Here is an 18,486-nt window from a genome sequence, read left to right on the forward strand (position 1 = left end):
ACAAACTAATCTACTGTGAGGAATTGGTCTTCCTTCCAGCACAATTTAGTTATTGGATCTTGTTAAACTGTTTCTGAACCTTGAATAGGTGCCTCTACCCAACACAGACAGCTACAGCATTTGACATTTCCTGTTATTTTGGAGCTTTGCCCCTTTGATTGAAATGTGAGGTGAAATCCAGGTTTTTCTGAAGTCAGTGGAAGAGGTCATTCTGACTTCACTGGAACTGTGATTTCACCATTATGTTTAGTCATTTCTTTCTCTAAAATCCCAGCCAGGGGCATGCTTTGGCCTTACTTTCTCGGTGTTCTCAGACCGAGCTGCCAAAGTTCCTATTCTTTAGTTAGAAAATAAACTAGTCAATTGTATGGCTGCACAATTGACAGTGTTTTAATAGGAAGGGGAAATACTTAAGGTGAAGGTGATGTTACTACCTATGAAGAAATAATAATGGCACAATGGCTATTTAATTTTTTTTTAAACTCCCTTTTATAGGTCCCACCAGATGTATTACATGTTTGGCTTCCTGTTTCTGGTATTCATTATTTTGGTTATTACATGTTCTGAGGCTACAATATTGCTCTGCTACTTCCATCTATGTGCAGAGGTAGGAGATATTTCCTCTGTTTTCAAACCTGATAATGTTCTAAGAATGCTTCAAAAAATTTTAATGCTTTTGTAATTGAAAATAAGTATTCCAGAATTAAACATGAACACCTAGTGCTAGATGAGATATACTTAAACCATGTCTTTTAAAGGTGAAGCAGGCTACTTTTGGCAAAACTTTTCAGAAATATTAAATCCCTGCACTGGGTATTGCTGAGTCAGATATCAAATCTTCAGATTCACACTCCCTGTTTTCTGAAGGTGCTAAATTAATCTATTAATTTTGTTCAATTAGAGTGCATTCTGGACATACCCTGCCTTGGGAAAAAATATCTATGGTTGGAAATAAATACAACTGGCTTATATGGGGCTTTAGTATTTTGTGTATTTGCTACTGATCTTCAGGTTACTTATCTCTAATTTTGAATGTGTAATTAAAGCAGTATTTATTTATAGTTATATATAGTGATTATTTATAGTTCTTCTCTCTCTAGATAAAAAAAGCCCTACAAAAATTTACTTTTGGATGAAGTCATAATAGAGAAAGTAGCTCTGCATTTACTAGTAGGGTCATTGGGCTAGAGGTGTATACTATATTTCTCACACATTTGTATTTTTTCCTCATTCCTAGGACTATCACTGGCAGTGGCGTTCATTTCTCACTAGTGGCTTCACTGCAGTTTATTTCCTAATATATGCAATACATTATTTCTTTTCTAAACTGCAAATCACAGGAACAGCTAGCACCATTTTATATTTTGGTTATACCATGATTATGGTTTTGATCTTCTTCCTTTTCACGGGTAAGTGTGTTAAACCAGAATTTTAAATTTTGAATCTGCCTTTAGTTTTGCACAGTAGAATACTTGGCAAAACTGATTTTGATACAGAATTACAAATTTATGTATGCCTTTGATTTTTTTTCCAGGTGTAGCATATTGCAACTCTGTGATTACAAACTTTAATAAAAGAGATAAGTGAGGAGGAGGCAAAACTACTGCTAACTTGAGGTGTGGCCTATAATTAGGTCTACAAATATGTGATAAATTCTTTTTCCAGATATTATTCCTATTATAGTCATATGACAAACTCAGGTTTTTTTAATTAGTTGTCTTTGGAGAAGCATACTTCAAATTGCACACAATCAAGTATAATGCTACAGTGTCAAGGTAAAAACTGCAGATTTTATGGAATAGCCATAAGGGAGAGAGAGGAGTGATGGTTGACAGAGAATGAGTCGAGTCTCTTCATTCCCGTACTGCCTCGACAGCGACAAGAATGCTTTTTTTTTTTTTTAATGTGCTGTCTTCCAGAATGTATTTACCTTTATCCCAGTTGCATTGAAGTAGCATGGGAAGCAAACAGAATTTCTCTAACATTTTTTTTAGTTACTCTTGTCAGAACCTTGTAATCTTCATTGTGAGCATTTGGAAAATACATCTGTCTTAGGTGTTGCATTTCAATTTCCTCTTCAGTAATTGAGATGAGGTCATAAAATTTTCCATTGTAGTCTTTAGTCAGACAGAAACAACTCTTGTTTAAGGTAGAAAAATGGCAATGAAAATGCAAGAAGTCTTCTTTCAAAATGACACAAGAAGGCAGTAACTGCGAACTCCTCAAAAAAATCGTAAAAAATTCTGTGTTCTGCTTCAGCAGAATGCAGTCTGTCCTTGTATAAGTACTTCTGAGACTACTTTCAACTGATCGATGGTTTAAATAATTTCAGGCTTTATGTTGATGATGACTTTTAATGATTCCAAAGGCTTGAATATGCATTTATGTATAGACACTATCTTTTGAGGCCTCCTAGACTACAAGTGTCTTGTCATCAGAGCTTTTAATACAAATCTCTACAAAATACTATGACTATTAAGTAGAATTTTCATTTCCACTTAACATAGGAGAACAAAGATAGTGAAAGAGAAGAACTAAGAATGGTGTTCATTTTAAGTGTAACTGAACATTTCAAAGACATTTCTACTTCAGCTGAAGAAATATTGAAGCTGTTTGTGGACTGAATGCAGATGATGATGAATGGGAGCAATGGCCTGCAAGAATTTTCTTGGGTCATTGCCTGTTAAAAGGAAGAAGTGTGACTTGAGTTCCCTATATAATCTTATTGAAAAGTGATCAAGCTGTGTCCCAAAAGTGGTCAGTTTTATCTTCCATCTTTCATTTTAAGTCAGTCCAATGTACTTTGGCATTGCTTGCAGATAGTTTGTCATTTACACATCTCTACTTTTATTTACATTTCTGTACCAGTTTACATGTCATTCTGAATGTATAGATCAGAGATTCTGCCTCCCTTGCTCACATTTTCTTCTTTTCTCTTAACCTTTACTTCTGCCCTGGGTGTACTGATAGTTTAATCAAACTACAAAATCCTAGGATGTGTGATTGTTCAATGATTAGAAATGATTATGTATTGCTCTATGCAAATAGATTTTAAATGCAGTGCAAACTTAAAAAGTAGTGTGAAAAATAGTAAGGCCTTACCTAAGTGTAACGTCAATTAATTTAGTTTTATCAGCTTTTCTAGTAGATGTTCAGCAAGTCTGCCTGTAATAGTAAACAGTTTTGCCCCAAAACAGAATTGTGTTTACCCTGTCCCCTTTGTTCATTCTGTTCACTTTGGTTTCATGCACTAATTCTGGAGGAGATTAATTCAAGATAAAGGGGATTTACAATAATTTTCTATGCTGAGATGTGGTTTAGCTGCCTTTTTGCGTCTCAGATACCCATATAATTTCCATCTTTTGCCCTTATTCTTTCAAGTCAATCATGTCACATGACGTTTTCTAGAGGCATTAAGATGTGTCCACTGCATCCCCTTTTTCTTTTGCTCACGCATTCACTTTCAGTTGACCAAGTGGCTGTAAAGCACCTCCTAGCAAATTTTTAGGATAGGTTCACAAGCATGCAAAGATGGGGTGGTTTATTCTCAGCCCCCTTTCAGCTCCTTTTTGTGACAGTCATTTTTTTGTAATTGGGACGGTGGAAATGCAAGTCATCCTGTGCAAATAGAACTACGTTTTCAGAGTCTGTATGTTCTTGGTTTTTTTAAATTTTCAATTTCTGTGTTGAAATCAGGGGAGGATAAGGATACACTTGAAGACTTGAAGTTATTAATTACACAGAATTGTAAACCACTGTGCTTAATGATTTTTTTATCTACTTCCCTCAAGATTAAGTGCAAATTACCTTTTAACTTGAGGAAATAATCCTGTTTCTTAAGATTTGAGAAGAATTTTGCCCATTTAGGTTGATATGAATGAAAAAGCAGATTATGTTCAGTTCCCTGAGATAAGGATTTATAGAAGAAATCAGAGGTAAAGGTACAGGCAATGCTTCTCCATTTTTTTAAACAAAAGAACATATTAGCAATTTAGCAACAACTGCTCCCAAAGGCAACTGACTTCCCATGTCAGGATGATAAAAAAGCTAAAAAGAAAAAGTCATAATTGTTTTATGAAAACTATTCTGCTGCTGCTTACTCATCTGTGAAAAATTGTCGGATCAGGAGGAAGGGTTTTGACGATGCCCTGCTGCTATGTCGGTGTAACACATGCTTCAGGCACTTGCATCCATACTGCATTCCAGGTCATTGATCAGACTCAGCAGGCAGAATACCAGGAGCTATATGACAAATCTTTGATTCACAGCTGGGATCACAACTACGTATCATAGTAAATGAATCACTTAAACATCAGTAGTTTAGCAAGTGTAAAGTGAAAAAAAATGACCATGATATCATTCATGGTTCCTTTCAAGCTTTTATAGAGAACAAGTTACCATACAACTTTTGTTGTCCCTCTTACCATATCTAAAACAAGAGAAGGTTTTTCCTCTAAAGAACTTCCTTGACACTTGTATAAGCTAAGGATATAATTTTAGAAGAGGCGCTTAGGTAAAAATTAGATAATCTTCAGGGTTATTTTCCTGTCCTAGCTTTTGTGGGAAATTAAAGTTCCTGTAACAGTTGTTCTGAGCTGCTGTTTAATCCAATATCATTCTGATTGAGAAGGATTTTTGATGTAATCCAGTTAGATTAACAAAACCCAACTATATTAACTATTCCACATTCAGAGTAATATTTTTGTTAAAAGTTTCTTTTGGAGTTACACAAAGAGAAGGGACAAAGCCACTCTTTTTATTCTGCTAGAAGGATAATAAGTTATCAGGGAAATGGTCTTCTTCCTTCAATTTTAGTTCAAACCTGTGTGTACCTTTTGCCTGTCGTAAGTATTTCAGAAGTGTTTATTTTTAAGGTATGTAACACATGTTTTCAGTTAGGACTACAAGTTGTGTAGCAACTACACTATGGTTTGAAATTTTATTAACTCAGTCTTTGGAGAAATAAAAGTAGTGCTCTAGTTTTCAAGACCTTAAAGTATTGCTCAGTAATGGGAATTCTGATGCTGTTATTATGTTTATTAAATGTAATAAAAATATTCTGACACCTGAGCAGATCAGATAAAGTGTGTGTGAGTAGTCACTGAGGAAGGGTGAAATGGAGCAGTGTGAAGGAGTGGGACTGCAGCTTACTGAAACATCAAGAAAAATATGTAAGACAAATAACAGAAACATCTTACAACTAGAGTCTTCCACATGATCTGTTGTGTGTTCCTGAAAATAATGAGATAGGTTACAGAGTAGTTGATGCCTATAAGGACTGGGTACTGTCTGTAACTTTCCATTATCTGATCTGATTGATGTATGGAAGGCTAAGGGCAGCAGATCACATATACCTGCATCCTGACTTATAAACTACGGATAGAAATTAATGTCTCCTGTGTCAGTGTTCTAACATGTAATTTTTTTTCTCTCTTTTAGGGACAATTGGATTCTTTGCATGCTTTTGGTTTGTAACCAAAATATACAGCGTAGTGAAAGTTGACTGAAGAAACCAATGTAAAGAGTTAACACAGAAGAGGTTTAATCTTCATTAACATAACTTAAAAACCTGGTCTCCCTGATGAACTTGAGCTTTATCAGAAGTATTGGCTTCCTGTTCTTTGAGAATGATACTGAAATGCACCTACTTTTCCACTAACACGTTTGTATTGTGACTTAACAACCTGTTTTCATTCAAACCTTAATGAAGATCAGAGTTACGATATTTATGCATTTGTAAATACAACTATACTTTAAAAGAAATGTTAAATTCTAATGGCAGGATAGAAGTGGCTGTATTACACAACTTAATGATACTTCTGATCAAAGTACAACTGTAAATAGGTTTTTCTAGCTTGGTAGGTGGGATGATTTATTTTTCTTTGAGGGAAATGAGAACTTTTTATTATGCTAACTTTGAAGGATGACTCTTAAGAAGTGTTGCTTTTGGTCTGGATGTGATTTTTATTTTTTACTGGTGTTACGTCCATAAATATTCTGATTTCTGTGACTTAATTAAGTTTTGGTGTTCTTGGCCTTCTAAACTATGTGCCTCTGAGTCCTTGAATTTATAAATTCATAATCCAATAAACGTTGTAAAAATGTCTTCATTGACTTATTACATATTAGAAGTTCATAAAATATGTAAATATAATTATATTGAAGATAGATACTTAAAGATTGCATAGAGTATTTTATGGCATTTTCTATGGTTTAATATATATTGACACACATTTAGATCTGCAAGAATTATTGTATTTGTGCTAAATGGCTATAACATGGACATATGATTGTGGTGCATGGGAACTAAATTATACACACATTTAACAAAACCTCTCTGCAGCATTAATCCAGTCCTTAACCCAGAGATTGCCATGAAGTTGTTACTATGTTGAGAAGATCTTACAATACGTGAGTCGGCATTCTCTGCTGATCTTGCTTTTAGATCTCAATGATGCATATTCTATAGAGCAACTATTGCTGACTGTACTTAATGTAGGTTAAAAAAGAAAAGAAAATTACTATTTTTGCCTTATATTAAAAGACTAATGTCAATTTTGGATGACTGGTATTAAACCTATATTTGCCATTTTTTGGGAATTGAGTATTTTGTTTAAATCTTGTTTGGTACTTTTAGGTTTATAACACAATTTGGCTGGTAAAATTTTACTTTAAATTAAACATCATGTACTAATTGCCATTCATAAGATTGGGGGGGTTTTATTCTTACCAATTTACTTTTATATAGGACCTTAACCTCTGGTGATGCTTCAATATTGGACCCAGTAAAAGTATCCTTGGTTAAGGTAACATGTCATTATTAACCTCCCAAAAGTTAGCACATCAAGGCTTCAGGAAAATTCCCAGAACTGCAGTGCTCCACAACCCTTCCCAGATGAACCACAGCACTCATGCTGTGCCTTTTGCCAGACACAGCTCTCCTCAGATGTGGACAGGTTTGTTCTTGTGCACCTCCCAACATGTGGTCACTAGGAAATGCTGATTTTAGGTAAATCTTCCATGCTTTATGTTCAAAACAGGAAAAGGGTGAGTATGGTAAGTGTTTGCTCTTTACTACTGCAGTGAACTGTAAAGTGACTCTTGATGCAAATGTTTAAAACTATAAAATTGAATAGTCTTCATATCCCTGGTTTTGTGACCATCTCCTGTATAGTCACTGCCTGAAATCATCAGTAGTTTTTACACAAATAGGGATACTTAGTTTGAAAAACGTGAATCGTCTGCTATTGAAATTCAATTTCAAAAAACCAAATTTTTGTGATGTATTTACAATTGCTGTTTAAAAGTCAGACTAATACTAGTTAGGTGAAGCCACTATGGTATGTATTTGGGTTTGAAACTGATGGGTGTATTTTCCTGGGGATTTTTCTACAGACTAGTTGACAATTCGTGACAGCTTCTCAAGTATTTTATTTCCAACTTAAAAGGTAGTCTGGGAAATGTGTCACTATCTTTTGGAATCTGAATCTGCTGCATACACAGCTTTTCAAGCAGCCTTGCCGTGTAATAATTGCAGCTGTTTCACAATTGCAGTGTTTCAGTGTGGACTACTTGAGACAATTCAGAACGTTTCATGCATCACAGATTTTACAGACAAGCTGTTTTTAAAGTTGATTTTGTCCTTGTAACCTGCCTCCAATAATTTTAAATGGTTTTCTAGAATTTAGGTTTTTGGTGTGTGTTAGGGCATCTAAGCATTCTACTGTATACTGTATCTGTTTTCCTCTTGGGAGACCCATTTCTTTATCTAAACTTCTAAAATACTGAGTTTTCCCAAAACTTTACTGTATTACCCAGTATTTTCTTAAATTGCACTTATGTCAAGAATGTCTGAGAAAATGTAAATTAATAGGAGGGTTAAGAGGACAAATTGCTGAGCTGCAGGAAGACAGGGCAAATTTGGACAAAACACCTCAGAGAAGTGTCAATTTTTTGGTGGTTGATAAATAATTTTAAAACCTTTTGTCTGAAAAAGAGTGGCCATCACTGCCAAATTTAGTCTGAAATGGTCCAAATCATACTTTGAAAACATTATATGGGAGTTGGTGTCCTGATTTTCTTTCTCCAGAAGAAATAAGAAAGCAGCTTTATGGCAAGCTGTCACTCACCATGACAGGCTCATCTGGTCATCTTTAGTCTGTAGCTTCCCTTATTCAAAAGCTTGGCTGTGTTTGAACACCTGTGAGAGTCCTCAGGTTTCTGCAGTCATAGAGTTTGTGTGTGTCCTCAGCTGCTTGGCTGGATCTTGTAAGCAATATTATAAATAATAGTTGATTGTGAACCAGCCATAGGGTCTTGATGCTTTTTGTGCTATTTTCAGGCAAAAGGCTATGAGAAATGACATCAGGAAAAGTCTGGAAGTGAGGACAAGAGGTGAAATGACAAAATTCTGGCAAGCACCTGAGGTGCTCAGTTATACTGATCTGAATATCTGTTTGGAAGGATTGGGAGGCACCAATCAAGTCCTGATTGAACTGATGTACAAATCAAAAAGGTGAAATGTGGATGTGAAATGTTTTGCTAATACTGGTAAAGGCAAAAATACCAATCTCTAAGTAGGCTGGAACACATCTATATTTCAGGCAAGGTAGGGAAGAAGTGAGAGACCTTGAAAGGGAGTGGTTTTAGTGTATATGACTTTGGTTCATGGAGTGAGATTGTGGCCAAATGTTCTTGCAAAGCTTTGTGAGAATGCTGGGGAGGAGCTACTGCAGCTGGTCGTGATGACATGGCTGGTGCAGAGTTAAGTCAAAACTGAGGTTTCTCACTGAATTGTTACTCAGCTGAGGGAGATTCTGAGTTTCACAGGTAAGAAGTTACATGAAATTCTGTAATGGAAGTCTGGTAAATCCTCAAGAGCAGTAGATGTTTTTGTGTTTAATGGCTGATAAAGCATGGCAGTGAGTATAGAATCAGAATGGTAGAATAGTCAAACATACTTTCCCCCCCCCCTGCCCTTTTTTTGTTCTTTTTTGAGGGAGGGGCTTTTGGTTTCATTTATTTGTTTTTTTTTTTTTTTTCCTTTTGAGTATTACTGCAGTGTTTGGTTTAGTACAGTGTTTGGTTTAGTGTTTCTGCTCTAGGAATTGAGCAAGAACTATAGTGAGCTTAGCTGGTGTGGGACACACATGTCAGTGAGTTTTTGTCATGAAGTTACAGCCCATCCTTTTTCTGTTTGGCCATCTTCACCAGTTTGGACACCACCTTCATTTCTGGAGACAGCTCTATCTCCAGCTCCAAAGCCCATCACAACTATGTATTTCCTTAAAGGAAGGGAGATTACTTGTGCAGAGATGTTCTTGTCCCAGATATGCTGCTTCCTACAAGTCACCTCTAATTTAATTTCTTTATTCTCAGTACCCTGCTGTTTCTCCTTATGTCAGACACTATTGATCTATTTATTTCCATATCTCCGTAAATATATGTTCCTCATGAAATAATTCTCCTGTTACCTTAAAGAATTTGGGTACACGTGCCTACACAAGTGTGTAACACTTCAGATTAAAGCACAAACCTTCAGGGACTACTGAGAGGCTTAATTTATCAGTTGATTACTGTACAGCTCCCATCATGCACTATTTCTTCTTATGTGAAACATCCGGAACTTGCTGTTGATGAGATGAGAGTAGTTAACAGCTTGTAAATCAGATAAACCAGAAGATTACAAATGAAGCTTGTCCTGTTTGGGTGATGGCACATTCTTGCCACTTGCCAGGATTCCAGGACTTCCAATGAAAATGCAGTTGAAGTTCTCCCTTCCCTCGAGGTGTTTGGGCATTGCCAGCTGGCCGCAGCACACACACAAGTACAGGGTGCAGGAGCAGAGGCAAGGGCATGATAGGAAGGTTTGACCAAAGCCTGCTGGAGGGATTTAGCATTAGATCTTTAAATATGCATGATCCAAAGTTTCTGGAAGTGCACAGCCAAAAATCTTGACGAAGAATAATAACAGTAATTAACCAAATAATTCATTGGTGAAGGTGCTAACATTGTGTCTCCTGCATGTAATATGGGTATGCTGCTAGCAAGAGCCCTCTAGAATTCACTGTATTTATAAAGCCTTGATTTACAAGGATTATTTGTTCTTACTCAGGAACTCGTTCTGATCCCTTCAGTTTTTCTAAGTTCACTACAAAAGGTTGCTTCAGATAGGGGCCCACAAGGTGTCCTGAGAGGCTGTCCAGCCTGGGCAGTGAGATGGGCAGAATGCCACATATCCAGCTTTTTGAGTTCAATAGTGCCAATGCCTTGTTCTCAAACAATTCAGCACAGCCACTGTTTTGCTGATGCTGCTGCAAAACTCAAGACGTGATGTGACTTGTGTGGGTGGTTTGGTTGGGGTTTGGGGTTTTTTTCGGGGGTGGCAGGGGCAGGGTTGTTTGGTGGGGTTTTGTTCAGGGTTTTTTGGGGTTTTTTTTCAGTAATTCTATCAAGTCAACTTCATCTCTCTTTTGGGGAAGTTGTTTCAGGTAGAGAAGACTGTCTCCCTGATACTTTCCCAATTTCCCATTACTATATTTTGGGTTGTTTACAATTATGCATTTGGTTGAGCTATATGAAATCAGTAAACTGACTTGGCTACATGATGCAAAGAAGGGAAATGTGCAAATGAGAAGTGACGTCCCAGCAGGGCAGGCACATACACATGGCCTCTGCCCTCTGTGTTGCAGAAGGTAAGCAATGTTCTCATTCTCTGGAGGCTGGTAAAGCCATGTTCAGCTCCCACCTATTCCATGCACCAGTAATTAGTTTCTCTGGGATATTACTGAGGAGGTCAGTGGGTTTCCAGGATGGCCCATTCTCTCCCTTTGTAGCCCAAGGATACAAGAAGCAATAGGGTTGTGACATTTCTTCTCTAGCCTTGCTTAGGAGCTACAAAATGGAGCAGCCAGAAAATCAGATCTGTTTCCTACATTTTTCTGCAAGTTCTCATAAGAAGCCCTCTCCATTTTCCTGCTGGAAATTGCTCTTCTCTGCCTACTGGAGGAAGGCTAGCAAGACAGCTGAGAAGAACCTGATATTCTATTGCTCCGTCTCCTGCAGGCTATAGTGACAGCAACAGAGCTAAATTGTACGTGTTCTCCTGCTGCATATTGTCAGATCAGGGCAGTCCCAAGGCAGGTGGAGGGCAAGGCAAAGGAGAAGCAGCAGGTGGTCTTAAATTTGCTGTTTATCCCAGAAAGCTGGGTGACTGTAGTAACACTGGATAAAAATTAGAGAGAGGCTTTCTTTCTTTCAAGAAGGACAATATCCACACCCAGGGGGCAGAGCCCAAAGAAAGAACTGACTAATGTATCAGGAATATGATGGTTTATTAAACTCAAGTCTTTTCTGTCAGTCTGTTACCTGTTTCAAGTGGGAGATTTTTTTGGAAGAGACATCTTAGATCCAGAACTGAATTTCTAAATAGACCCAAGACTAGCTGACAAATGTAGGCAGATTAAGAATGTGACTAAATCCCCAGAGATTTTCTTGACCAATGTATTATGTTAAGGTTACTGTGTCTATCTTTCTGTCCTTTGAAACAGCTTTACCAACAGGTTTGTGAAGGCCTGTTGCTGAACAGAATGGGACAGAACTTGCAATCTCGGTTTTGTTGCATGGGGTACTGTCTCCTGTCCCACTCATCCCTGACACTTCAGAGAATTGCTGGTAAAATAACCTGAGCAAGCCATCTACCATGTACTTTGATGCAGAAATACACTTCTCATTGCTCCAAGTGCACAATGTCCATATAAATACCCAGCAGAAAACCCTAGAGTTTGATGTAACATTAAAAAAAAAAAAAAAAGGGGGGGGGGGGATAAGTAGAAAACAAAAATTTCATGAAAAATACAAAGTTCTTGGGCTGCAAATAAATGACAGCAAGGCCAAATACTCCCTCTTGCAGTTTCACTCAACTTTGAATCTTACAGCCTGAGCACATACAGATAAAGGTGCAGCACTGCTAGTTCATATATGGTGTATAGGAGAAATTCATCTAAATCAGGGCTTGTCACACCAGAAGAACCTCATGGAAGAACAAATAAATATGCTCTTAAAAGGTTTCTAAGAATCAATAATAAGAACTGTATTTACCACAGTTAAGCTTCAAAAGAAAATCTGCGCTTTCTGGAGTGAAAGGGAAAAGAAGAGGGCAGACTTCCCCAGACACAGCACAAGCCAGAGGGTCCAGTTTTGTATGGACATGTTCCAACCCTTCACATTTATTTGTGTGGATGCAAACATTTCTTTCTCTTTTTAGCATGGCTTCAATAGAGTAGTGAAGACATAGGAAGAAGCAGATATTTGCCTCCATCTCTGACGAGCAGTGGCAACATCCACAGCTGGAGTAAAAGAGATTGGATAGGGCTAACAAATTAGAGAGCAATAATTATTACCCATTGCTTTCATTATAACTTTGGGGCATTTATTCCATCATCTGTCCTGGCAGCTCAACAAATTAGTCAGGTGTTTGTTGGGTATTTTTCCTCCTCTCCATTAGCTGTTGTTCATTGTCATAGGAACTCCTGTCAAAATTTCAGTTAGAACCTGCAGGTCCGTCTTAGCAATCAACACCTGGTGGTCTTTGGGAAGCAGCATGGAAGGCTGTGGTAGAGGATCACAGATTGGTATCAGAGAATTGGTAACATTACAAATTAAATATCTAAAATTTGACATTTCTGAGGGGCCAGGTTTATTCCTGGCAATGAACACTGACAAGATTTTTTATACGTGGAAAAGACTGAATTCATACTATGGTCACCAAGTGTAGCAGTCTCATTTTCAACTATTCTGTTAAAAACTGTACAACTGAAGGCTACTTCTAAATATCCCAACGGCACAGTGGTTAATGAGGCCAGCCGTCGTTATCTGGGAGATACACAAGTGGCTGTCAACTCACAGCAGCATTAAGTATAAACCAAGGCATTAAAATAACAAACAGGAGAGGAAAGCTGGGCTGCAGAAGGATTATCCTAGGTCCTGTCCGTGCTGAAAACACCACATGACCTTCTTCCCAAAATGGTAGGCAATCGATTGCGTAGCAGTGAGTGATCCCCTGGTGAAACTCTGGAAGGCAGCCTCTTCTCAAAATTACTCCTGCTAGGGATTTTTTTTGTCTGCTTAGAACAGTGATTTCTCTTGGAAGTTTATTTTACTATTTCTGAAGATGATCTTTTTTTGAAGACTCTGTGCTTCCACCATGCATGACTTTCTATCTTGTGTGTGGTCTACATCTAGCCAAAATTACTTGTAATTTTTACTTTCAGTGTAACTTAGGTTTAATTGTCTTGATTTAAGCCTCTTGCACTAACACTAAGCTGCTTTTGTTTTTACTTTGGATCCAATAATTTTAATGTTTCCTCCATATGGCAGTGAGTTTTTGAAGGAAAAAACAAGGTCTGAGATGAAGTTATTTGAATGGGATTGAAATTTGGAAAGTGAAATTAAAATATAGATAGGAAATACTAAGTTAATGTGACATAAATGTAGGGAATTCTTGTATGATATAGACATACTTTAAAAATTGACAAAATTTTTCACTTATCTTGTCTCTACAGTGGATGCCTTATGCCTTCAGCAGCTGGATAAGCAGAACAGCTACTCCTTTGGGGTGAATGCCAGAGAATAACAGTTATAAAATACATTTCAGTGATTCTAAACAATGAATTACACCTCCTTGTCAAAAGTATTTTTGTCAAGCATAACTGGCTTGTGGGCTTATTCTGAGAGTATGGTATGTTTTGTTAGTCAAGTTCCTTTATAGTCATTGGATCATAAGCACAGGGAGGAATACGGGTGTGTCGACCCAGTTTTTAGTCCAATAGGTATATTGGTAAATATTTCCCCTGTGGGAGTATTTAACCATTTGTTAAATTGGTAAAACCAATATAATTTCATCAGAATCTGTGTTTGGGTCCTCATCCAGTTGTGGCTGTGCCCTGCAAGGCCAGGGTGGGGGCCTTCGCTCCCAAACATGGTACGTCAGAGACTACACTCCAGTTAGATCTGCAGGCTGAATCATTTCTGTAACCACCCTTGGTTAACCAAGATCTCCTACTTAAACCAGCAGATTTCAACTAAACATGTTGGGGAGCAATCATATGATCCCTTCTCTCAAGCCACCCACCAGACAGCTCAGGAGGTCCTGCAGGTCACAGTAGGCCGTTTATGACCACAGCTGGTGCAAATCTACCTGAACCAGTCTCTGTATCACTTTGCTAAAAGCACAACTCTCTTTTTCCCTGCAAAAAATGTATGAGATACAGGAAGTGGCACATTTCTGCATCCACTTGCACTCCTTTACTTGCATTTAAGTCTCAGACTGCTCTCCAAGTTTTTTTTCTTTTCTTTCATTTTGATTCACATGACACATTTTAGGACATGCAGATCCCCAGTCCCTGTGAAGACTGACCTGGAACAGAGGCTAGATGGAGCTAAAGAATAAAGTGGGTCTATAATAGGAGGCCTCAATGTATCCACCTTGGGCAGCACAAAAGCCCAGCCAGGGCTACACCCAAGATGAACCCAAAATGGTCACCAAATGGACGACTGGTCATAGGGTCTCATACTTTTATAAGTTCTGGTCCATTTGCATATCGGAGTTTTTGTCCCATTACAGCTTTAGCCCATGAAGTCCCATCCTTCTTATTTTCCTCTCTTCAGTCCACTGTTATTTATGCTCTTGGACCTGAAATTTGGATTGTTTGTCCTTGGTCCCCAGCTAGAGAAGGAATTGTTTTGTCTACCTACTCTGTGAAGAGAGCTTATTATCCCTTCATATGAAGCTCAGAAATACACATGAAAGCAGTACAGAATCTGAAAAATATAAAAGCTAAAACCTGAGGCATCACCTCCTGCACGGTCCTGGGCACGAGCATTCATGGCCTCAAGTGCCGCAGACATCCCTGCTTGCAAGTCATGCTTGCTGCCAAAGCGACGCCTTGTGCCGGCTCCATTTGCTGTGTCCTTCTGCTTGGCGTTTCATAACCTTCTTACAAACCATGGCATCATATGCCCAGGGGCTGTGCACATGTAGGAAGTGGACCTGAAAACTAGCAGAACCTGAAAACTAGCAGACATGATCAGCTGATGGATAGTCCATGGAAGAGAGATCTCCAGTATGGGCATGCTCACAGGAGTTTCATCTGCTTGATATGAAAGTCTCTGAACCTCCACTCAGAAACGGAGACTCTTCTGTAAAGTACAATACCCAAACTAGCAGCAAAAGGACTAAAAAATAAAAACAAACAAAACCACAGCCAAAAATGGAAATAGAAACAAATTTTTTAATATGACTTGCAGTATAACTGAAATTTAGTATAAAAATGTTCCACCTTGTGCCAAAAAAAAAAAGGCTCTGTTCTACTTACCTGGTAAATATCATGATTTCTATGCACAAATTTTTTCTTTATGTGTTGGTACCTCACAACTGAAATTTTGTTTTGCCTCCTAGTTTGCTTGAGAATGAGTGTCAAGCAGAGTTCAGCTCTCCATTACACAGAACAAGTTTTAAAGACAGCACTCCGTGTACACACACAAACAAACCCAAGGGTTTCTGCCTTTTAGACACACCCATTTCCCTCCCCCTTTAGCCAGTAAACAGCTTCTGGCTGCAGATTTGATCCTTTATGGAAGAGATTTTTAAGATGCTGGCTGACCTGCCCAGCACCCTGGTAATCCTCAAATCATCTGCTCACCATACTCACGAGGAGATGTCACCGAAAAGGCTTGTTGACAACCTTCTGCTGCATTAAGGACAAGTCTGTAAAACTGCCACTATCTTACTCATTCACTGCACCACATGGTTACATAAAACTTTACCTTCTGATAATTTCACCAAGACTGTTGACAGAAAAAGACTGTATGGAAAAAATACTTTTGGTTTCCAGTTCACTTTGGCTTAGATTAGATTGACAGTGATCTGTATAACACTTTGTGAAGTAATTTAATTTTTTTTTAATTTACAAGTTATTTTTTTAGAAGTCTGAATGTCCTTTCCATGCACGTTCTCATACAATGCATTTTAAGCATCAAAATACTATATTTTATATTTGTATGAAACAAAAATAATTAGATTTATGTCAGTTATTCAGTTTTTATTGTTTTCATACACAGTGATTAATTCTCAGGTCTTAACAAGAGTTTGTATGGCAAAAACTCAGTAATTTAGTGATAAAATAAAAACTGTGATATTATAAGCACCTATGAATCCTTCAATCAAATTCTGCATTGAGAAATAAATACTAATCTCAGCTAAACTGTTTTGTTATACATACCGCATGCACTGATCCCAAACAGCTCCTTAATCCACTATTTTAATAATAGCCTATGGATTAAGGGATCTATACTGTATACTGACACAATGTATTGAGTTCAGGTTCTATAGATGAACATTTCTGTGATCTATTTTAATGGCACACAAGCCATCATAGCATTATGGTGTCAACAAGCCTGCAGATTATCTCCTGGCTTTCAAAGCATCCTGCAGGAAAGCGAGTTTAATGAATCTCCAGAAAGGTAAAAACATCATCAAATCTATAGGGAGATAGCACTTTGAAATAAAAGTGATCATATAATAACCAACAAGCATTTTTATATAATCATCTATAAGATACATAGAATGTTTGGACTTTTGAAATATGCCAAAATAACAATGTTAAGGACAGTCTGCTTTCTTGATCCACTCTTTCTCTACACGTGCATCATAATTTTCTTCTGGCATCCTCATTTTCTCTCACAATTTGCCAGTATTTAATGTAGGAAACCCTTCATGATGTATTTCACTCTTTTTTAAATTAACTTGCTCCAAATAGCCCCAGTAGTGGTCTGTTATACTCCTGCTTCTGAACTACAGCATCCCCACCTCGCTTTAAGTCAAACCACTGTGCCTGAGCAGAGGTTCTCCAGCACCAGTGCAAAGGAGAGGAGTGTCCCCACCACCCACTTCACCTGGCAACATCATCATGTGTTTAAGGTTATTTTTCCCAAGCTCTGCCTGTATTCAGGGAAAGGACACACTCCTGCTGGAGTAGGAGTTGTTGCCAGCTCATAAGCAACCCAGTGCAGAAATACATGCACACCTTTTTTTGTAATAGATCACCTGCTCCCACCTGGAGAACTGGCAAGCACATCTCTCCAAAGCCTCTTCCAGACTCCTGTTTTCCTGTTGTTTCCCCTGTTTCACCCCTCCCCGCACTTCTAATCTTTCCCAGCCAATGTACAGAGCATACGGGGTATGTTCTGCTTCCCAGCACGAAAATATTTTGACTTTTCTGAATTCCAGTGATTCCATGGAGCTACTTTTCAATAATCTCCTCCCAAAATTGCATAGTACATAACAGCATCTGAATTGTATGGCAACAAATTCACTGCAATGTCCTCCTGATGTCTGGAAACAGGAATTCTTCATATTTCTTATCAAGCATTTTCTTAAATTTATGGCTGGACCAATTCTCCTAGTTTATACTCCCTGCAGCTTCACCTCAGCTACTGGCCCTTTGTTTTTTCCAGATGTTTCTTTTTTGACTTTCTTTTCTATCTGTTGGTGATGCTTACCAGTATCCCCAGCTTACTGCAGAAGGGAAGAGTTTGATTTTAAAGGTGGAGAACCAGACTTGGACAAGCAACCTCTAGAAAACCTCCCAGGTAAGCAGGGATATTTACCTTTCCTGAGATCTGGAGAGGATCCAAGAGCATAAAGCTGTGGATTTCCCCTGGTTCAATAGGACGATGGTAGCAGGGGCTCTCTGCCCTTCCCAAGTGGAGGAAGCAGCTGCCTGAGTGGTGGTTTTGAGGTAGTTGAGAAAGGGAAGCTTTGGGCCCTTCAAGACCACAGAGAAAGCTTTTCCTGAGAAAATGATCCTGTCTCAATCCACCAGGGCTATTCAATGCATTTTCACCAAAATCCACTTTCCATCATGCTCCAGATGAAGTACTCTACATGGATTTATGGTGGATTAAAACACTATGCACTGCTGGGATATGAGACACACTGCAATTCTGTAGAACATAACACTCCAATGAATGGACACGGGACAATTAATTTTTCATCGTGAAAATGCTGGCTTATTTCTAGTTCTATGATAACACAGTTTTGGGGGAGGTTCTCAAATCTTTTTGTTGCTGGAAAGCACATTCCTCCTTTGGCTCTCATCCTATGGGAGGAGACACGTAACGCGAGGGAGTGCTGTGAGCTGTCTGGTGGCACAGGAGGCACCGCAGCAGAAAGCCCCCTGGGTGATCAGTGGTCTCCAAGCCAGGAGGCAGCAAACTCTTGGGCAGGTAGGAGATCAGGCCCAAAGCAGCACAGTCACCACAGGAGCACTATAACACTGCAAATGAGTGCCTGTCGGAAAGAGGCACGGGAGCCTCAGCCAGATTGGTGCCAACAGCTATTTGTTTCTCATTCTTGCACAATGAGCTGAGGAGGACATCCTTTTCTGTTCACACAAACACGAAGAGGAAGGCACAACATGCCTTGGC

General features: G+C 38.4%; 1 protein-coding gene across 1 annotated transcript in view; it reads left to right on the forward strand.

The window, feature by feature from the left end:
• Positions 1-6,589, forward strand: part of TM9SF2 (transmembrane 9 superfamily member 2) — a 30,095-nt gene extending 23,506 nt beyond the window's left edge. Inside the window, exons 15-17 of the mRNA XM_021530261.2 lie at positions 496-607; positions 1,238-1,409; positions 5,440-6,589. Coding sequence (XP_021385936.1) covers positions 496-607; positions 1,238-1,409; positions 5,440-5,507 — 352 coding nt within the window. The 3' untranslated portion in view covers positions 5,508-6,589. The remainder of the gene's footprint in view (positions 1-495; positions 608-1,237; positions 1,410-5,439) is intronic.
• The last annotated feature ends 11,897 nt before the right edge of the window (positions 6,590-18,486 follow it).

This window comes from Lonchura striata, chromosome 2 (assembly GCF_046129695.1).
Source record: "Lonchura striata isolate bLonStr1 chromosome 2, bLonStr1.mat, whole genome shotgun sequence".
Lineage (NCBI taxonomy): Eukaryota > Metazoa > Chordata > Aves > Passeriformes > Estrildidae > Lonchura > Lonchura striata.